The sequence below is a fragment of the Aegilops tauschii genome, chromosome 1 (genome assembly GCF_002575655.3).
Source record: "Aegilops tauschii subsp. strangulata cultivar AL8/78 chromosome 1, Aet v6.0, whole genome shotgun sequence".
Lineage (NCBI taxonomy): Eukaryota > Viridiplantae > Streptophyta > Magnoliopsida > Poales > Poaceae > Aegilops > Aegilops tauschii.
In genome coordinates, this window is record NC_053035.3 from 352,113,766 (window position 1) to 352,133,630 (window position 19,865).

At 43.4% G+C, this 19,865-nt stretch overlaps 2 protein-coding genes across 3 annotated transcripts; both read right to left on the reverse strand.

Moving 5' to 3' along the window:
- Positions 1-947: 947 nt before the first annotated feature.
- Positions 948-5,536, reverse strand: LOC109736706 (probable E3 ubiquitin-protein ligase LUL2). 2 transcript variants are annotated; one of them, XM_040386548.2, is made up of 4 exons: positions 4,853-5,536; positions 3,017-3,509; positions 2,786-2,918; positions 948-1,263 (listed from the first exon to the last, which is right to left on the reverse strand). In XM_040386548.2, exons 1-3 carry the CDS (start codon positions 5,320-5,322, stop codon positions 2,805-2,807), a joined length of 1,077 nt encoding a protein of 358 aa, XP_040242482.1. In that variant the 5' UTR covers positions 5,323-5,536; the 3' UTR covers positions 948-1,263; positions 2,786-2,804. The 2 variants fall into 2 exon arrangements, with proteins under 2 accessions (XP_040242482.1, XP_020151503.1); XM_020295914.3 differs by having other exon boundaries at positions 2,791-2,918; positions 4,853-5,484.
- Positions 5,537-6,107: 571 nt separating this feature from the next.
- On the reverse strand, positions 6,108-16,857 carry LOC109736705 (uncharacterized). The gene is made up of 15 exons (XM_020295913.3): positions 16,673-16,857; positions 13,905-14,571; positions 13,475-13,787; positions 12,993-13,139; positions 12,794-12,882; positions 12,620-12,712; positions 11,793-11,919; positions 11,356-11,420; positions 11,092-11,263; positions 9,566-9,784; positions 9,437-9,484; positions 9,165-9,311; positions 7,908-7,990; positions 6,648-6,763; positions 6,108-6,561 (listed from the first exon to the last, which is right to left on the reverse strand). Exons 2-15 carry the CDS (start codon positions 14,498-14,500, stop codon positions 6,473-6,475), a joined length of 2,304 nt encoding a protein of 767 aa, XP_020151502.1. The 5' UTR covers positions 14,501-14,571; positions 16,673-16,857; the 3' UTR covers positions 6,108-6,472.
- Between the last annotated feature and the right edge of the window lie 3,008 nt (positions 16,858-19,865).

The window sequence follows — 19,865 nt, forward strand, 5'->3', positions numbered from 1 at the left end:
CCGGCCCCGGGGGATTGGATCGGATTGGATGAACCACCTAGACCTAGCCAGCCAGCCAGCGAACCGGCGCCGATCAAAGGCAGCGCACGCTCCACGTCCGCCTCCTCCCACTGGGCTGGGCCGGGTGGGGGCGGCCGCCCGAGGCCACTCGCTCGCTTGCTGCTATACGCATTCTGTTTCCATGTGCACGTTACGTTAACCTCCCTCCCTCCAGTCTCGCTGGGTGGATGGCGCGTACGGCCACGGGAGTACGGCGAGCCGTTTTTGGACGGGAGGGAGGGGTGGGGCGAACGACTGGTGATGCCGCGCGCGTGCGCTTGTGTGGCTGCGCGCCGCCCTCCTCCCCCGGCCTGTGGGCGGGGCCGTTGGTCCGACGCCGACGTAGGCCTGGCGTTTGGATGTTTGCGCGCCGGTGGCTCGTGTGGTGGAGTAACTTGCAGCGCCGACGGGCGACAACTAGGGGCTGGCCCGCCGGCAGCTGTGCACGTTGTGCGCAGGCTGTCAGTGACCAGCGACCAGCTTGGGCGAACGTGTGCGCCTTGCGGGTTGCGACTCGGCTGGCACTGGCAAGTTGCAACATAGTACTAGTATGTGGTACCTGCAATCAGGGTCTGAGTAACAGTGCATATGGCTGCCTTGCCGCATGAGCAGTCGGCAGAGTGGACTTCATTCAGGCTGCTGCCATGCCTACGTGAGCAGTAGAGCCCACGAGGTATTTTTGTCAGCACGAGGGTTTTGCCGCAGAATGTGAAGGCGGTGGGCGCTGCGTCGCCGAATCTCTTGAATCTTTTCACTGTTGATTACGGTTCTGGCAGTGGGAGGGAACGGGGGTGAACATCGTCAGAGACGGCGATGCCCAGGGTGTCGAGCGAGTCCGTCCAACACAGGATTCACAGGCAACCAATACATCGTAGTATTAATTTCAGTCCTCTTGCTCAATCTCGCCATCAGCCAACTGGGCTTCTCCAGGATAAATAATAAGTGCATGTTATCAAAACAGGTTGCCGACACCAGTAGTAGTAGTGGCAGCAAAAAATCCACACCAATATGTACACGGATTCACAGGCTTTAGATGCTTTTACATGTTTGGGTACGCCCAATCTCCGCCACGGCTTTACATTTGTACTGTACAATTCATACTCGTAATTCTCCAAAGACTCTGCCCGCTAACCAGAAACAAAAAGAAACTTCGGGAGCTGATGAAGCCCCATACACCATCATTTTTCAGCTTATTATTCACACATCCTCAGCGTGAAGAGCAAACTGTCAAGCAGAAAAAAAAAATTAGACATTGTATAAAAAAACAATTACACGGATATCATTTTTCAAGACGGTTTAAATTCACTCAATGTCTCTACAATGTGAGATAGTCAGACAGTTTTGGTTTCTTGGTCTAGAACTTTAGTGTGTCAATATAGGTAGGGAATGCAAAATGATGCTACAACTTTGACGCTACCAAGTAATTTGCTTTGTCAAGCCCTTCTGACCCGCTAACTGGCCCAGTAAAAGATCCACCCCTAATATGTAGTTTCGAGTTCAGATCCACCAAATTAAAGGAAACAAAGGTATTTCCTTGCAGTGAAAGAATGTTGTATGTACAAAAAGGTGAGCAAAAACTTACGGCTGAGTAAAGAATTAGGTCTTTCATGCATTTGTACCCACTCTGGAAAGGAGTCTCTAAATTCATAGCTTCGTATCAGCAAATGCAGCAATGGTGGGTCAGTAAGTTCGTATGGAAGACATCCCACCTTATTTGTTGAATTTTTATATGAAATACTAACACCTGCAGCTACTTAATGTGTATCATCATCTACAAGTTGATATTCATGGCAAAACTGATGCGTCAAATCAAGTCCATATAAAATGACCATAAAGCGTTTAAGCTGGTTCAAGCCCGCTAGTGAGCTTTACACATCTTTCACCACATTAACCTCAGCAGGGCCCTGACACTGAGCAGCGAACCATGCGTTTGTTCAATGGCTAACAAGAACAGGGAACACTTGGGTTGCAGTGTGCCACTTACAAATTCCAAAAAATAGTGGTGCACCACACAATTAACCAGGCCTACAATTCTACAAACCCAGTAACTGTGCTTTAATTTATGTGCTAAACCTAAAAAATTTAGTAGGCTATTCTACCATATATATTCGGAGAAACTTAGCCAGAGCAAGTCTAGTGTATTACAGAACTATAAAGTTAACACCACACAGAAAACATGTGCAATGTTGTAAATTAACTCAATAAAAGGCACGTGATATTATGCATTCGTATATGCATTTTGATGCTATTTTCCTCGTATCAATTTTAGTACTACTTCTAGGTTCATTTGGCAAAACAAAAAAAGTTGTCTCGGTTCTTACTTTCTTGAAGGGGATAATACTCTGCAGGCTGTGCACTGTCCTATTCTTCAGTTTATTCAGATAATTTCTACCCGATTGAAATTATTATGGTAAGAACATTTATCTAATTTAGCATCTGGTGGTCATTTGAGTGTTTAACTGTTTATGCACTGTGCACATTACTGCCACTTCCGATTAACCCATGTCTGGAACAGCTAGCAGTGAATGTTACAGAACTTCGACAAGGGTTGGTTTCGACGAACCATGTCCTAGCTAATAGCTATACCTAGAGAACTACCAGAAACATCAAACACACATAGTTCAAGTGTCAAAATGATAGTGTTGATATTTATTACTAGATCGCAACCAACAACATAACTATGCACTTTGAAGACTGATATTATTTAGAAAGATATGGACAATAAACAACAGGATGCAGCAACAACCATTCCAGCATAGTCTTCCTTATGGCTCAGCACTCCTAACTTTGATCTCCATTAGTTTCTCAACAGGCTGTCTGCATATGGGGCATTTATTTGATTGGAGCCTTAGAGCTTGTGCACATTCACTGCACATACACTGTACAACATAGGACCAATCAGATAACAACATTAAGTAATGTAAGTGAGATCTGAGAAAGCAAAAGTAGAACTGCAGGCTACAATTAGTTATCTTACCAAATGCCTGCAAGGAAAAACAGCAGTGTCCCTTGGCTCTGTCAGGCAGATAACACATTCTTTCCCCATGCCATCATCGTCAGCATCAGGAACGTCAGCTTCCGTGGAGTTGACAATCCCATATATTTCTTTCAGCTCATAGCGCACACCATTAATCCACAATATTTGCTTGACAACTTTGACTTGAAGATCGTCGTTATGTTTTTCTATAACAGCAAGTGTAATTTGTGCCCGTGTGGGGTTTACTGTTTGACCACCTTCCTCTGGAGATGGAGAAGCTTCCGCATAAACTACCAGTGGGTATACTTCCTCTGAAGGATTTGAAAGCTCATCCAGAGAAAAGAATCCCAGATCAATACCAGATCCAGAGGGCTGGACATAATTTTGAGCCAATCCTTTCTGGAAAGGTATCTTTGTTGGTGTCTGCAAGTCTGGGTACACTGAAGAAAAATTGCAGTCTTTTCCTTCCTTGGCAAAGTAATGTATAACTAAACTGCAATACACAAAAATAAGTATAAATATGGTCATTAAACACTAAAGAGAGCTGGAATATTAATCAGACTTGGATTTTATAATATTAACCACGCTTGAATATGATCAAAACGACCAGATACAATTTCATCCAGTAAAATGGATTTTGTAACTTGTATAATGAGTCAATATGTCATGTACCCACGCGAACTAATGTAATATGTTACACCTATGCTACAGTAGTTCAAAAGGAACTACAATTGCAGGTGATGTACAAACCCGGCATACAACATTTTAACATCTTATAAATTTTAAATAACCCCTCCCTTTAGAGGGTTTCAGTTCAGATTTAGTAGACTAATCGAACAATGCCTGTAACTCCATCTTTTCTAATCTATCCTTCACGTTTGATACAAAGGTGAATAAGAAGTCAATAATTCATGAGATTGAAAAGCTACCCTTCACTGCTCAAAGATTAAGAGCCTGTTTGGACTGCTCTACTCCGTAAATTCCAGCTCCACTCTCAAAACCACAATCCAAACGGGGTATGATGTCCCACTCCGCAAAAAAAAACTCAAATCTGGGGGACAGCTCCGTGTTTTTCGTGTAGCTCTTCAGGAGGTGCTCCAAAAACTCTAGTTTCAAGAGTCCTCATGGAATTGGGACACTGCCACTGGTAAGTGGATAACGGTTTGTTTCTTTTTGCTGACCGGTACCCCACACACAGGCACCCCCTCCTTTTCCATGTATCCCTTCATTCTCCTCCACATCACGAACAGGGTACCGCTCCACACCCCTAGCCGCCACCGCCACGACGACAACGCTAGCGAGGCGACCACCGGAATGGATAGATCCAGTGGCCCTCTTCCTCCCAACCCTGGCTTCTCAGCCCCCCTCGAGCCTCCGAGCCACGGCCCAGCGAGGAGGACCATGGCTGCTCAAGCTTTGGCTTCGGCCGGGCACACCACCGGAACGGTCAGCAACGACCAGACTGCCGCCCCGGCAAAATCTGGGGCACGACCTTTCCCACCAAAATTTCGCATTCTTGAAGCTGGAGCTAGCTAGAAGCCAAACTCTATGGTGGAGCTGCAACTCCTGGGTGGAACTGCTCCAAACTGGATTTGGTAGAGTGGAGCTGATTTTGGAAGGGTGGAGCAGTCCCAAACAGGCTCTAAGCTTCACATAGGTCAAGTTTGTAGTATCCAAAATTCCAACAAGAGTTCAGCCTAAAATATGTGCTGTAGCCCCCCCTAGGTGAACAAAACCCTACTAGTACAGGTCAGCAAGTAGGCAGTAGCTACACAATTTAGACCAGGCAAAACAAATCTAGCCCTGATCTCAGCGTTGGAGACGGCCAATTCTGACCTGCCGTCGGTGACCGCGTCGAAGGTGAAGGAGACGAGGCGGCGGTCAGGGTCGGCGGCGTCGGGCACGAGGCGGATGGTGTCCTTGCGCAGGTTGATGTCGTTCTTCACCTTGAGCGCCTGCTGGTGGCCGACGAACTCGGGCGGGGGGCCGGTGAGCGCGGGCATCTGCGACGGCGGCGGCTGGGGCGCGGGGTGCCACGGGCCGTGGTACGCGTGCGGGGGCGGCGGGTGGTGGTGGTTGTAGTAGTACGCGGCGGCGGAGGAGGAGGGCCCGTGGTGCGGCGGCGGAGGGGGAGGCGGGTGGTGGGGGTGGTGGTGGTGCGGCGGTGGGGGAGGCGGGTGGTGGTGATGGGGGTGGTGCGGCGGCGGGGGCGGGGGCGGCGGGTAGTTGGAGTAGTGGTGGAGGGGCGGCGGCGGCGGCGGGTAGTAGTCGTCCCGGCGGCGGCGGCTGGAGGAGGAGCCGCCCATGGCCTCCGAGTCCGGGGAAGTGGGAGGAGCGGGAGGAGGAGGAGGCGAGGCTGAGCCGGGGTTGGGGCGGTGGATTTGAGGAGGAGGAGGAGGAGGTTGCTTTAGGCCGCGTGGGAGTGCGGGCGTACGGCGGAGTTGACGCGAGGGGGGGAGAGGACTCCGATTGACTTTTCTGGCGAGGTGAGGTTTTTTTTTCACGCGGGGAGATCCCGCGGTGGAAGGAAGGAGCTGTCTCTGGCAACGGCGACTAGCTGCGCTCTGCCCTGGCCCGGCCTGCTTCCGTTGTCACCGTCGACGCACAGTTAAACGGACCGGGACGGGAAGGGCGCGGGTGGTACATCTTCTCTTTCCCCAAAATAGAAGCATACCAGACCGTACCCAAACCGCCCAAGAGGAGAGGGAGGGTAACGTGATCACACCGAAACGCGTTCTGTCAACATTAACAAAAAATTTAGTAGTTTTTTAGAAACATTCAAATGTGAGTTTTCAAAATTTGGAGGGAAGCATGTGATTGGTTGTATCACCTTATATCTGCCACATCATAGTACCAAGGGAGGGCACCTGCGGCAGCTGGACCAGACGGCCATGTCCTGCTCAGCCATGGGGGTCGGAGGAGCAGGTGAGCTGAAATGGCGACAATGAAGTTGAAGAATGGGAACTGACTAGGATCAGAGACAAGATAATCAAGGCATTATAAAAGCAAAGATGATAACGGCTACCAATAACACACTGACTGTGAAAGCAACAAATAGCACGCATTCACAAACGATGTGCTTAACCCACGATTTCTCAGAAGTTGAAGTAGATCTTATTAAATTCTCAGATTGTTGGGTGGAGTGGCGAATCCCGTGACCAACCAAAAACAGTATTTTCTCCCCCGCAGCAACCAGTTGAAATCTCGGTTGCCGTTTACCTGCGGATCCATTAGGCCGAACCCAAACTATATGCAAGTCGTCATCTTCACAGTAAGTTATCCTTACGAATTACTGGTGGTTCTATCGAGGTCTGCCAAGAGGGGCGCAAGAATGGCCGTTTTGCCTTCTGGTCTATACATGCCGCACTGCTACGGAGTAACTGAGATACTCGAAGTTCCTGCCTGAACTGGAATACCCATCTCAACACACACAAAAGTCGTCAAGTGTGTTCCCGACTAATGCCGTGCTTCTTCTTCATCATCTTCATTGTTTTCCTCGGATTGAGACGCCAGCTTCACGATGTCTTCCACACGGATCTTTCCTTCTGCACACACAAGAAATCATCAGAAACAGTGGGAAAACTGGACATGTGGTATCATGAGCAGAAAAGAATGTCACAAGCACAAGGACCTTTGTCTTTAGAAAGCTTGCTGATAAGCTCTTGGACGCCTTCTTTCCCTATGGTGTCCTTGAGATAAGCTGCTGCCGCTGCTACTTCCTCAGGAGTCACTTTGCCATCATGATCCCTGCAAATGAGGTACAAACGATATCAGCATGTTGACAAAACATGCACCAAGTACAGCCAAACATTTTGGTCTTAAATAGAATACTCCCTCCGATCCATATTAATTGTCGGTAAAACAGATGTATCTAGACGAGCGACAACTAATATGGATCGGAGGGAGTAATATATACTGCATTGAATATCAATCTTCCTTTATCATGTCACATAAGCAAGCACAGGGGCAACTCATGGAGTATCCGAGATAGGAATATTTCTCACATATCTTCCAGAAGTAGAGCCATATAAATTAGCTCACCAATGCTATAACTTTGACTTGCCACACAGACTATAAATGTCTGTATCAGCAATAATATATCTGAGTTAAAATCATTTGTGTGAACATGGTAGATAAATGCTTCACCAATACTTTCGCCAAAAAAAAAAATGTTGCACCGATACTTGACATGGTCGTTACACAGCCAATGAGTATGGAGCACGAAAAGGAGACTCGGAGGATTAAACAACAAAGGAAAACATGATCGATACAGCAGCAGTTCATCCCCCAACAAAATAAGGGCAAGTTAACCTTCCCCGTGCAGGCCCTCTCCTGCCGCACCCCTCTCGCACCCTCAGGGACAACCACCTATTAGCGTCAGCGGAGAGTAGAGACAGTTTTCTACTTGTCTTATTATCAGTCACGGTAACGGGGTAATTACTGAGAAAAGTAGAGTCACTTATTCTACATCTGCCTGTTAGTTATTATTGCTTAAAAGTAGTTAGTTGTATATTGCAAACTCAGCATTTTTCTGAGAAAAGGTAAATCCCTGGATCAGTGTAGGGGCGATAAAGTGTCGACATATCTGCACCAGAGCAGCATATAAATCATAAGAACAGATATCGAAGAATGGAGATGGACAACTAAACTACCGCTTAGGGGTAGGTGGTACACAGTGATCACTGATACGGCTCAATTCCTACAGATCCACAGGAAACTCAGTACTACCGAAACAATCGCTTCCAGTTTGATCGGATTGGGTCTTAGCCCTCCCTACCTAAACAAACCCTAATGAAGGTCCAACTCCTAGAGGAAATTCACCAGCAGCACAATGCACTAGTTGACTGGCATGCAATATGAAACGACTTTGATACACATGCAATTGACGTACCTATCAAGCAGTTGCCAGCGGTTTCCGATTTGTGCATCCACATCATCAATCTCCTTTTCTAATTCCTGAAGCATAGCATCAACCTAAAACAGAGCAAAAAGTATATGTCAACAACTAACCCATAAATTATTCAAAAACAATGCATAGATGACCAACGTCAATGGTAGCTCCACCAAAGAAATCTCTCCAACTAACAGACTTGGGGGATGTCGAATGTAGGCATAGAGATCAGTCATAAAGCCACACGGTGTAACTTTGTTAACAAGAGTAACCAGGACCCTTATACTTCTAATGCTGACATGCTATACTTCAATCATTCTTTTTTTAGGCTAAAGAGAGAATTTGCTGCATTAAGAAAGAATTGTCACAATCATTTTGACATAAAGAACACGAGGAGCTTGTGCCAGCGACCAAGCATAAGTGCCTAGAGCTAACTTGTGAGCAACTCTCAATCGTATACTTCAATGTAAACTACACAGTACCCTTGTAGTATAACTCTGTTGATGCTAGTTCACCATTTTGTTCCAAATGAACACGTAACATAAAGGTGGAAATGCAATCAAGCAGGTGTCAACAGTATATAAAGGCCAGGACCGAGTGAAAGTTGACTAATTCAGGATGCAGTTTATGATGAAGAGATCCATTCATACTGTCTAATTTAGGATACAGTTTATGATGAAGAAATCCGTTTGTTCTGTTTAGTATCTCCAACCAACAACGGAATGAAACTAAACTAGGTCTAGTAGACTACTAGGCCGGAAACTGGTACCACATACTGTCACCGGGTTACCGGAAAAACTGGGTATAAGGCCGAATACAAGGCCAATTAACCCATATACTCGCTGCAAAGTAGAAACCCATGGGTAACAGTTACCTTGTACTCCCTCCGTAAACTAATATAAGAGCATTTAGATAACTACTTTAGTGATCTAAACGCTCTTATATTAGTTTACAGAGGGAGTATCACATAACTTGCCAACAGCAGGCAATCAAACAATACTTATTTCTATAAATGTTGAGAAAGGTATTTAAGATGTTCCCATACCCTAAGAACGAAGGAAAAGAAGAAAATCATTATCTGACAAAATTGCGCCCAAGTAATTTAACCGTTTCAGCTTCTCAAGCTACTCATCGGTAGCCGACAGAAGTCAGGGAAAAAGCGATTACCTTAAACAGCGAACCAGAGAAATATATAGTATACCAATAGAACCAGAGTGTTACAAGCTTTGACTTTTCATGCATGGAAGAAATACATACCTTGTCAATCAGCGCTGACGAGACCTTTTCCTCTGAAGCAACCTCTGTGGTGTCGTCTGACTCCTCTCTAGCAGCCATATATGCCTTCTTAGCTTCTTCTGCCCCCTCTGTGTCTTCTCTTTCAAGCATGGAGTTATATAGTTTTATCTGCATTCCTCGAAAATTAAGTCCTACTGAGCTTCCACGGTAAAACAGTTCATACATGCAACAAACAAACAAAATGCTGTATGGTAATTGTCCTTCTGATCCCACTTCAAAAATTCACATCGTACCTCCTTGTTGACAAGGCTCAGGAACTCTTGACGCTCCTTGCTAACAGACTGCAATGTAAGTAATTATGGCACTGTCACTAAGAGTCTGCAAAGTACTGACAGAAAAACACAGATTGACTAGGATCATACCGATGCAGATGCAAGCACAGCCAATGCTCGACTGATATTACAGAGCTGTTCCTTGTCATGTTGTTTTGCTTCTATCAGTTCTTCTTCTTCCCTAGCAGTAGGCTCAGTCATTTCCTTTAAAGCCAAATCTTCTTCAGCAGCCTCCTGTTCTGTGAGATTTGCCTTTTCTTCCTTCTTTTGTTTTGCCTTCTCTTCTTTCTCTTTCTTCTTCTCTTCCTCCTGAATATATTCATACAAAGCATTAAAATAACTGATTACATGTTCAGTAGCAGCATTACGCTAAGTTAAAATAAACAGGTAACAGCTGAGTGTTAGCAGCAATACAGCACTATGCCGAAAATAACATACTTGGGTAAGAGTGTTATGCTAAAACAATTGGGTAACAGTTCAATGTTAGCAGCACCAACGCTGGCTTCCCCACCGCCGTATTACACAAAGCTGATCGGGCGGTGCTTTCACGGCTTTGGCACCCACCCTTTCTCAATTCATATAGTTGCCCATGCATATTTTTTAATGCTTTAAATTGCTACATTTTGTTTAATATATCTGAATATTCTATTAGATGAAATGCTTGAAAACAGGTCATTTGGCTACACTGTCTGAGAAACTAGTGATGATTATTAAATGAGCATAATTATAGACTAGTCAGCAGAAATTAAGTGATTCTCTTTAAATCAGTAGAATTTGAATCGTCACAATCTTACACAACCAACGTTAGATCAGCATATAAACAGGCTCTCAGAACCTTAGGTGCATCTTAGACATTCTCACACACAGCCACAGCTCTTACTGCTACTTTGCCAAATGACCCCACAACTCCATAACAGCTTTTCCAGCAGAGCCAAACCACAGGTGCTTTTAGAGAAGCGCCAGCCCAATTGAACAGGACACACCTTTTTTCATAAGGCGTGTCTCTAGAAGTTGTTCATATGATATGATATGTTCACAGTTGACACTACACTACATGGCCTTAAGTAACAAATAAAGGGATATCAAGAGTTCAGACAATTTTATTTCCACAGTGACATTTTAGCTATATGCCCTTTCTACTAGACATATTCTAGTTTTACCATGGAATAGCACAAACCATGTATAGCTTCTTAATACATATATTGCATACAAGGAGGACATGAATAAGCAAGACTCTTGAGGTTCAATTATGAGAAGAAGGGCATGACAGGATATTAGACACATTCCAAAATCTGAGGCAACGCAGGGTACATATGTTACCATGGGGTGTCAGAAAAAAGAGTACATCAAATAAATGAGTTTTTGAATTAACAAGAGATAAACAAACTAATAAAATAAGGAGCCAGTACGTGCCCACTCCGCTAAAAGTACAAATATGAAGCACGGGTTCAAAGAGAGCATTCATGTGTTAGCTTATCACACGTACTATCAGTGTGGGTTTCATACTTATGCCAAGTATCATGGTTGCATTGACAAACGATGTAAAGTAGTACGCAATTTTTTTGTATCGGTAACCTATATATATTAAAAAATAATACAATCTATGTGTTACACACCTTGATAAGTTCTTCCTGCATCTCAAGGAATTCCAGTTTTCTCCTCCTCTCAGAAACTGAATCTTCAGATGGCAATACTGTCCCAATTGTATCCACAACTTCATCTGGCAAAGAAGACAATGTTGCTACTACAGCATCCTCGGGTTTCATTCTCCCAGCCAGGGTAAAAGCTCTGACAGCATTAGCAAAGATGAATAAGGACAGCAAGCCCAAACAGAACTGTTCTAGCCACTAGTCAGTGGGAAATACATCAACCAAATTTACCTTGAAAGTATGAGAAGAGAAGATGGCACAGCATGATTAAGTGATAGATCCAGCCAGTCTCGTAGCTGGGCAGAAAATAAAATTGCAAGGAATTACTACAAAAGTTTAATATCCATTTACAAGGTAGCATTTCAAAAAATTGAACACAAAGTAGTGGTGAAAGGCAGTGCAATCCAACTTCAGATATGCTTAATTCTAAGTGGATGCTGAGGCAATGGATGTTGTTTTCTTTCAACAGTGCATCAGGATAAACTAACATAATGAGAGCAAGAAAAACTGAGAACTAATAAATAAACTATAATACACCAAGAACATGGTAACTACTAGGATAATACGAAATCATGGCACTGGCACATTGATGTACAGTCCGAAAAAGCTACAAAACAAACAGGTATTCTTCTGAAATTGTGAGTATTGCAGGAATGATGCTGGCAAACCTGTTTACGCATTTCTTCTGTTGACCGCAGACCAAGGTGACCGCGATCACGGCAGGCTTGCCGGAGCTCCTCTTCAGAAAGAGAATCAACACCCTCAGCTTGAATCATTTTATCATCATTCTTAATGCTGCATACGCATTAGCAAGAAATGAACAGATATTTTATATTTTTACACCACAATTCTAAACATAAATGCCAGATTGCATTGAAATAAATGTCAAAAACATCAAGACAAAGGGCAAATCCAGTAAATGAAGAGTTATCAGTACTCTCTTATAATTACAGTAAATAAACATATATGGTGAACGTTATGTACAGTTTGAGTCAAGCACATGTTAGATCTATTCAATGCAGTGTCAATTGTAGATAAATTTGACATTGTCTCTGATGTCTACTAAGCTTCCACGTCCAGCAAACTACTATGTGTTTTCTCTTCGTGTATGAACTAACATAAAGTGTTGTATAATATCCTCTGAATAACTTCATTTATTTTACTAGAAGTCATATACATAATTTACCCTTTCTGTGCTAATGTCATAATACATACTGCTATGTATTATAGGATTAGATTACCCACTTGAAATTCTAATCTGAATGATTGTCTGGTAAGCTCTGAAAAATGATAGCAGAACCTAGTGTCTCAATCATGGGCTTATCTCCAAAATTGGTGGTTCCAGTTATACATACGCATAACACAAAATAGTGCTTCAGAGCAACAGATCCAAGCTAACTAACACTTCAATTACAAGTTTCATATTTGCAAACATGTTCACTTCTACTTCACAAATTGCAGAGTGTATCCTTTACTTTTCTCTATAAATACTTACTCTCGTAGTTTTTTCCGAAGCATGAATCTCAAGTAATGATCTGTACCAAAAGGTCGAATACCCATATATTTGCACATATTCACCAAGCGTGCTCTGCAGGAAAACATTGATCAGTTCTGGTACAATTTTGATCCTGTACTTGCAAGGGTGTACAAAACTGAAATAATGGGTAACCTGCTCATGTTATCCAAGGTCAATTCATCATTAAAAAGCTTCGCGAAGCTCAAGATTTCATCATTGGATACACGTTCACCTTTCCTAACCTGATTGCAGTTTAATTTAATGTAAATTATGCAACAAAATATAAGGAAATTCATAATATACATTTAAAAGGAATTGACAATCTGAAATACAGGAGAGCTGGTAGCGATACCTTGTTTAAAAATTCGTCCAGATCTTCAGCTGTCTGTTTTGTTTCTCCACTACGTGATGTTTGAACTTCCTTTGCCATTTCTTTTGCAGTATCTTGCAGAAACTTTGCATACTCCATCCTTGCTTTTAGTTTCCTTTTCAACGCTTCCTGCACATGAAAATGGGCTACATTCGTGAGACAATCAATATGCCAAGTAGTTATGTTGGTAGTTCCTATACAAATGGAACTAGGAGGACGATTCAAAATATGATACACTAAATCTGACGTATCAGCAGAAATGGGATACAGCAGGGTAAACGAGCCATGCAATCATAATGATACTGCACTGCACATCAACCGGCGAGAGAACAGGGCAAAGAACATGTGTGTCGTAGGTTCTGACATACATACACTATTAGTAGCATGACAGCATGCTGAAAAATATCAATGGACAGTATAATGATACCAAGACATTTAGTAATTCAAGTGGTTACGTCACAAACCTCTTCTTTCATCTTGTCTTGGAAAGTTGATGGCAGCATATTTGGAAACAACTTAAGAAACACTGGTAGTAGGAATTCCATGAATGGGACAACAATGAACACAGCAACAGGTACCAGCCTGAAGATATCTGCTGTTGTACGGGTGAGCTGTTGCCTCTCTCTTCTTGAGAGGCTCTTTCCACCAGCAAGTTTCACAAGCAATCTTGATGAAATCCTAACATCTGCCCAGAGTAGCTTTGTTCCTAGCCAGTAATGCTGCAGTGTGGAAATAAATTCATCTTTCCCATGCTTCAGTTTGGCAGCCCAATCAGCTCTGCACAAACAAACAAAACAAGGTAAATTTATATGTTAAAAGAGTACAGGAAATGGGACAGCAAAGAAATATCTTGTCTTAAGATATAGGTTTGAGACAAATACAAAGAATTTAGACCTGCTCATTGAAGCAACAGCTCGAAGAGCCGGACCAATACCCAGAAGCCTTGCCCAGAACTTCTTTACGATTGACTGGTCAGCCTTTAGCGAATCTTGCACCTGCTTAGCTTTGGCTTTAGCTTTTGCCGTGCTCAGCCCTTCCACAGCCTGATCACATTCTTCTGGGGATGCCTCTTTTTTCCTTTTATTCTGGTTTTCATCACCCTGTTCTTCAATATCCAATTTAGGTTGCCCAGCAGTTGCAGTTGATGCTTTGCGAACTGACTGCAACAAACCTCTAGCTCCGAAAGGCAATGTGAATTCATTCCTTCCAATTCCATAGCCATAGTGAGAAATCACGTGAGCTGGACGTCGCAGAAGCCCGTTATCAGGACCTAGCAGACCCCCCTTTGTCAAATCGACACTATACTGCTCCTTCTCCTTCTCAGACTTCGAGTCCCCTAAGCTTTGCTCAAGAAATGGTTGTGCTATTCTTGGCTCAGGCTTGAAGCCATATGTTCCATGGCGGAATGAAGGGGAGGAAGACGAGAGGATAGGTGTGTTAACATGATCCAAGAGATACTTTCTTCTCCTAATGATCGCCCTTGACGCCATGCTTGGTTGCTACTCACCTTCCCAATGTGGAGGCCTAGGTCATGTCTTTTCAGATAGAGCCCTGAAGTGATCTGATTTGAGCATAAGCAGAAATGCACATTGACAAATAAAGGGGGTTAGTAAGAAGACATAACAAAGAAACAATGTATGTAGAGAAAATAATATTCAACAACAACAATAGCGAATTACAACACACAACCGCAGGCACTATTTCATTTCAAGGCATCTTAGATAGTTGCTCTGACCTAACCAAAAAGTAGTCAGTTCTCTAGAATTTCCTCAAATCTGATGTTCGAGATATTCCAGTACAGTGGGCAATACATCAAATCCTAAATAATACATAGAATCCTAAATGAATAGCAAATAACAGTAATAGTGTGGTCATCAAAGTGAGTATGGCCGAGCTGTAAGAGAATCAACTCTGATCCAAGTGTTCAAGCAAGCTTAGCGTTAGTCCAATGAATAATCAGCACAACAAATAAGTCTAGCAAGTTTGCTAGCTGCAGAAGGTCCATAAATATAAAGCAGCAAGAGTTTAGTTCAACAAGTTTGCTATCAGCAGAGTTCACTTAAAGCAACAGGCTCAACAGTATAATAGCAACAGGTGGAGTCCACACAAAAAAAACTGAAATATACGCACCGTTGCTGTTCGTGTTAGGTTTAAGTTCAGTGAATTAATAATGGCAGAATATGATGTGGTGCGTAAATTGAGCAGATGTGGCTTGCAATGCCAGAATATGATGTGGTGCGTAAATTGAGCAGATGTGGCTTGCAATGCCAAAACCTATGGTTGCACCCCCAACTACAAGAAGGGTCATGGTAACTAGTTCCTCAACAGAGCTATGAAGATTGTCCTGCAGCAATAATCAATTGAGGAAAAGGTGAAAATCTAAGAAGTGGGCAATTTGTACCATTGCCTAATTATAGTGGTTACGAAACGTCGGTTTGGAATTCTACATGTCTCTCCGAACTATTGCACCATAGGCGAATGGGTAGTTCTGTCCCTTCTAAAGATCATGGCCATGTAAGCATGTATATTTGCCACGACACACTGCAGCCTATACTATCTGCATTTTGGTCTAGCCAGAACCATCCATCTATACAAAATTAAGGCATATGAACCACAAGCAAATGATGCTGCTGCTATTAAAATGGTTGAATTCATGGAAATGAACCCAGCCCATAACAGGACAAGGCTGCCATAACAGAACGATGCTCCTCCGGTGTCATGCGATCATTGACCATATGAACCTACACCTAATGCTCCGCAACAGATGTTGTGCTAACATATACCCAATCACTGTAGTGCAAAGTTAAATGGCAACAGGAAACACCAAAAATTTAATGTAAACATCATTTTCACCTCACACTAGTTTGGCGAGAAAGAGGTGGACTCAGATCATTTATGCCAACAGTGCAAAGACCGAGTAATTTACAGCTAAGAAGTGCATGGAATGGATCATCGTCACACTGCTATATCAAATTCAACATGGCATCAAATATTTCAACCAACAAAACCAATCTTGGGCCAATTACAGCTAGTAAGGTGCATGAGAAACAGCATTCCACATTTCCCATATACCAACAAAACCACCATAGACCAACAACTAAGGAGGTGCATTAGGTTTACCATGGCATCATACATAACGTACAACTGAAATTACCAACAGAAGACATCATCCTAGGCCATCATTAACAAGCAAAGAGGTGCGTCCGTGTTAACATGGCAAGATTTTTCACATAGCATCCTTTTCAACGCGGCCTAAGCATAAATAAATCACACAAGCAGTCCGGAACAGAAGCCATCACGAGAAAATAATCATGGGCAAGCCGAGCAAGCAAGCAAACCGAGCCTCATAGTAAGAACTAGACATCTGCAAAAATCACACCCGCACGAACGAGTTCACGAACATCGTCAAAACCCTACACCTCCAACAGTCCGCGTCTCAGATTTTACCCTCGCAAGCATGGGTACGAACACGGCCCGAACCCTAGACTCTAACCCCCCACAAATCAGCGGCCGAAGTAACCGTGGCGTCTCAGATTGGTCGCACAAATTTGAAGAAAACCAAGGCGAAACGCGACCATGAACGGAACCATGGCGAGGAGGATGGAAGGGGAAGGAGGGGGCGGGGCGGGGGTGGGGGCGGGGGCGGGGAGGAGGTCCTTTACCTCCACGGACAAAGGGGAGCTCCGCCGCCCGTCTGCCGGTGCTACAGTCCTACCTGCGTCCCGTCCTTGGGGAGGGAAGGGGATGGGAGGAAAGGGGCCGGGAGTTCGCACGAAAGAGAGATGAGAGAGAGCGGCGGCGGAAGGAAACGAGAATGCGCTGTGCAGGCCAGGTTACGTCGCGCGGGCCGGACTGGCCGTAAACGAGCGGTTTGTCCTGGACCTGGCCCATGTAGCCGTGCAGTACAACCCCTCGCAAAAAAAAATAGCGGTGCAGTATAGTACTACCTCTGTTTATTTTTACTAGCAAAAGAGCCCGTGCGCGGGAGAAAAAACACAACACACTCTTAACCGAACAACCATCACTCAAGACCACAATAGGGCCATCTCCTTTATTTTAGCGACGCATCATATTTGTGTTGCCGCTTATCCTTCTCACCCTCGCCGGCGGTGGCCTTAGTGTTCACACAAACCAAAACGTGTTAGAATGTGGTTAATCCTAAGACATCTCTCTCTCTCTCCCTCTCCCTCTCTCTCGCTTTCTCTCACACTCGCGATGAGAAATCTGTTGTTTTCCCCTGCGACGTATTCAGAGGTATGCATGTGTAGTTCTTGATGTTTTTTTCCTATATAATTATAGTGGGTATTTATTTGCAATCCGGATCGCCGCCTGTATGAAAGAAAAATGGATCATGTGCTATAGTTATAAGTTTGCTTTCAAAACAATATTTAAAAAATATTAAACAGGTAAAATTAACATCATATACAGATTGCACACATTTTTCTAATCAAATTTCATATATAACATATTAAAATCGGAGTTACGGTTTAAAAGATACTTATAATTTAGAAAACCATTTGTTTGAATTAAATATCTTCCAAAATAATATTTATAAATACTTAACAAGTTGAAATAATCTTATATTCATATTCTACATATTTTTCTAATCAAATTTCATATATAACATGTTTAAATCGGAGTTACGGTTTAAAAGATATGGATGGTTTAGAAAAGTATTTGTTTGACTTAAATATGATCCGCGGATGGAATACCTAAAAAGTCAGGTTTTTTTAAAAAAAGACTGTAAAATAGCGGTTCGGTGTGACTTAAATCTGGACTGCGGGTTGATTTCATGAAAACGCAGGGGCTTTTTTGCAAATTGGCGCGACGGACGGGCAGAAACCCTACGTGCTTTATTATTAGGTAGAGATATAAGACGTTTTAGACTTTCAGACACTGTTCAGCAAGTTGACGGAATGTCTTATAAAAACAAACGGAGGAAGCACGTACAAAAGTGTTTGGTTTTTTTTTATGGTAATACGTGGTGTCTCAATCATATGATAAAGATCAAAGTATAAGTCACGTAAGGACCGACGTGAAAAAATTGAAAAGATAGCAGAACATCTCGAAGTTTGACACCAACGTCCATCACCTGCCTCCCGCACCACCACGGCAGACACCGAAGAATAGAATGACGGATCACCTCCTCACCCGAGCTCGACGCGGCTCCATCGCTGATATGCAGCTTTATGGACCTCCAAGGTGGCTCCCCAAAAATGAAGCCATTGCCGTTGAACGAATCAGACCGGAGCAACACCTCGGACACGCCATCGAACTCCATATCTGACACCCCACCATGACTAAGATGCCGAAGGAGGAAATCACACCTGCCATCCATCAACCATGAACCCAGCACACGTTATGTCTTCCAGATGTCGTTGATGCAGACCACAATATGCATCCGCTCCTGGACTACCTCCCAAGCTTCGCGTCGACGCTGGAGCTGATGTCGTCGCAATGGCGGAGCCCGAGGACACATGTCCACCACGAGGATGCCGCCACCACATCATCCTTACTTGAACAGACTGGATTCCAAATACATTCCCAATGATAGGACCAATCGTCTCATCGGAGTAGGATCTGAAGAAATTTGATTCAGCGCCGCCATCGCCGCCGCCGAAGCCAAGACGATGAATAGCCTAAAAAACAAACTACTTTGGCCTAAAACTATCCACACGCGTGGATCCGGCGACCCCCCTCACCGCCGACGACCGAGGTCGTCGACGGAGGGGAGCCGCCGGAAAACGGCGGCGGAGCGCGAGTCCCTGGCGGCGAAAAGCTAGATTGATTTTCCTGTCTTCAGGGGAGAAGATAGGAAAACGATATGTGACACAAAAGCGTTTGGTTGTTGATCTCAAATATTGCCTACATGTGTATTTGCAAACGGGCACCCCCATGGGGATCAAACCAGCAACGTCCACACCAAAATACATTGTAGTAACCACCATTCGACCGGCAAATCAACCTGTGATTGGATGGTTAGAGGGACTGTGGTATCCCCAGCCCATGAGGGTTCAAGTCCTGGTGCTCGCATTTATTTCAAGATTTTCGGCGATGTGCATTCGGTGAGAGGAGATGTTCCCGTCTACGACGAGGTGCATACGGTGACTCGTAAATTTCAAGATGATATGCCAGCTCAGTCTTTCGGAGGTGCCCATAGGGGTAGGGTGTGCGTGTGTGCGTTCATAGGGGTGAGTGTATGCGCGTGTGCGTTCATAGGGGTGAGTGTATGCGCGTGTATATGAGCGCTTGCGTCTGTACTGTGTTAAAAAAAGTAACCACCACTCGACCTTCTGTGTTATGTCAATTTACATCTCTTTCCTTCTTTTCTTATTTCCTATTTCCTTCTTCTTTTTTATTTTTTTCCTTTTTCCTTTTTTTAGTTTTTCGTTTCTGTCTATTCTTTTTTCTTTTTTCCTGGTTCGATGATTTTGTTTCAAATTCCTAAACTCTTTTTTCTTCAAATCGATGAAACTTCTTTCAAGTTTTATAAACCTTTTCAAATCCAATGATTATTTTTTCAAATTTGATGTTTTTTAATTTTATGAACTTTTTTCAAATCCATTAACTTTTTTTTTCAAATTTGATGAACTTTTTACCAAAATTGATGAACCTTTCTTAAATTTGATGAACGTTTTTCAAATCTGATTATTTTTATTTTCAAAATCTACAGACATTTTTTCAAATTTTATGAACTTTTTTGCAAAATTGATGAATTATTTTTTTTTGAAAATCAATTAACTCTTTTTAGGTTTGTGAACTTTTCTTCCAAAATAAAGAACTTTTTCCAAAATCATGATTTTTTTCAAAATAAATTTAAAAAAAGTGGTACAATAGATGAATGGTGCAATAAAA

Excerpts from the sequence above, each read along its gene's own strand:
- LOC109736705 (XM_020295913.3), bottom strand. The coding sequence starts at position 14,500 with ATGGCGTCAAGGGCGATCATTAGGAGAAGAAAGTATCTCTTGGATCAT. Across the intron at positions 11,264-11,355 it reads TCTCTTCTCATACTTTCAAG|AGCTTTTACCCTGGCTGGGA; the intron begins GTAAATTTGGTT and ends TAATGCTGTCAG. Across the intron at positions 6,764-7,907 it reads CGCTGGCAACTGCTTGATAG|GGATCATGATGGCAAAGTGA; the intron begins GTACGTCAATTG and ends CCTCATTTGCAG.
- LOC109736706 (XM_040386548.2), bottom strand. The coding sequence starts at position 5,322 with ATGGGCGGCTCCTCCTCCAGCCGCCGCCGCCGGGACGACTACTACCCG. Across the intron at positions 3,510-4,852 it reads GACGCGGTCACCGACGGCAG|TTTAGTTATACATTACTTTG; the intron begins GTCAGAATTGGC and ends TGTGTATTGCAG. Across the intron at positions 2,919-3,016 it reads TTTTTCCTTGCAGGCATTTG|TGTATGTGCAGTGAATGTGC; the intron begins GTAAGATAACTA and ends TATGTTGTACAG.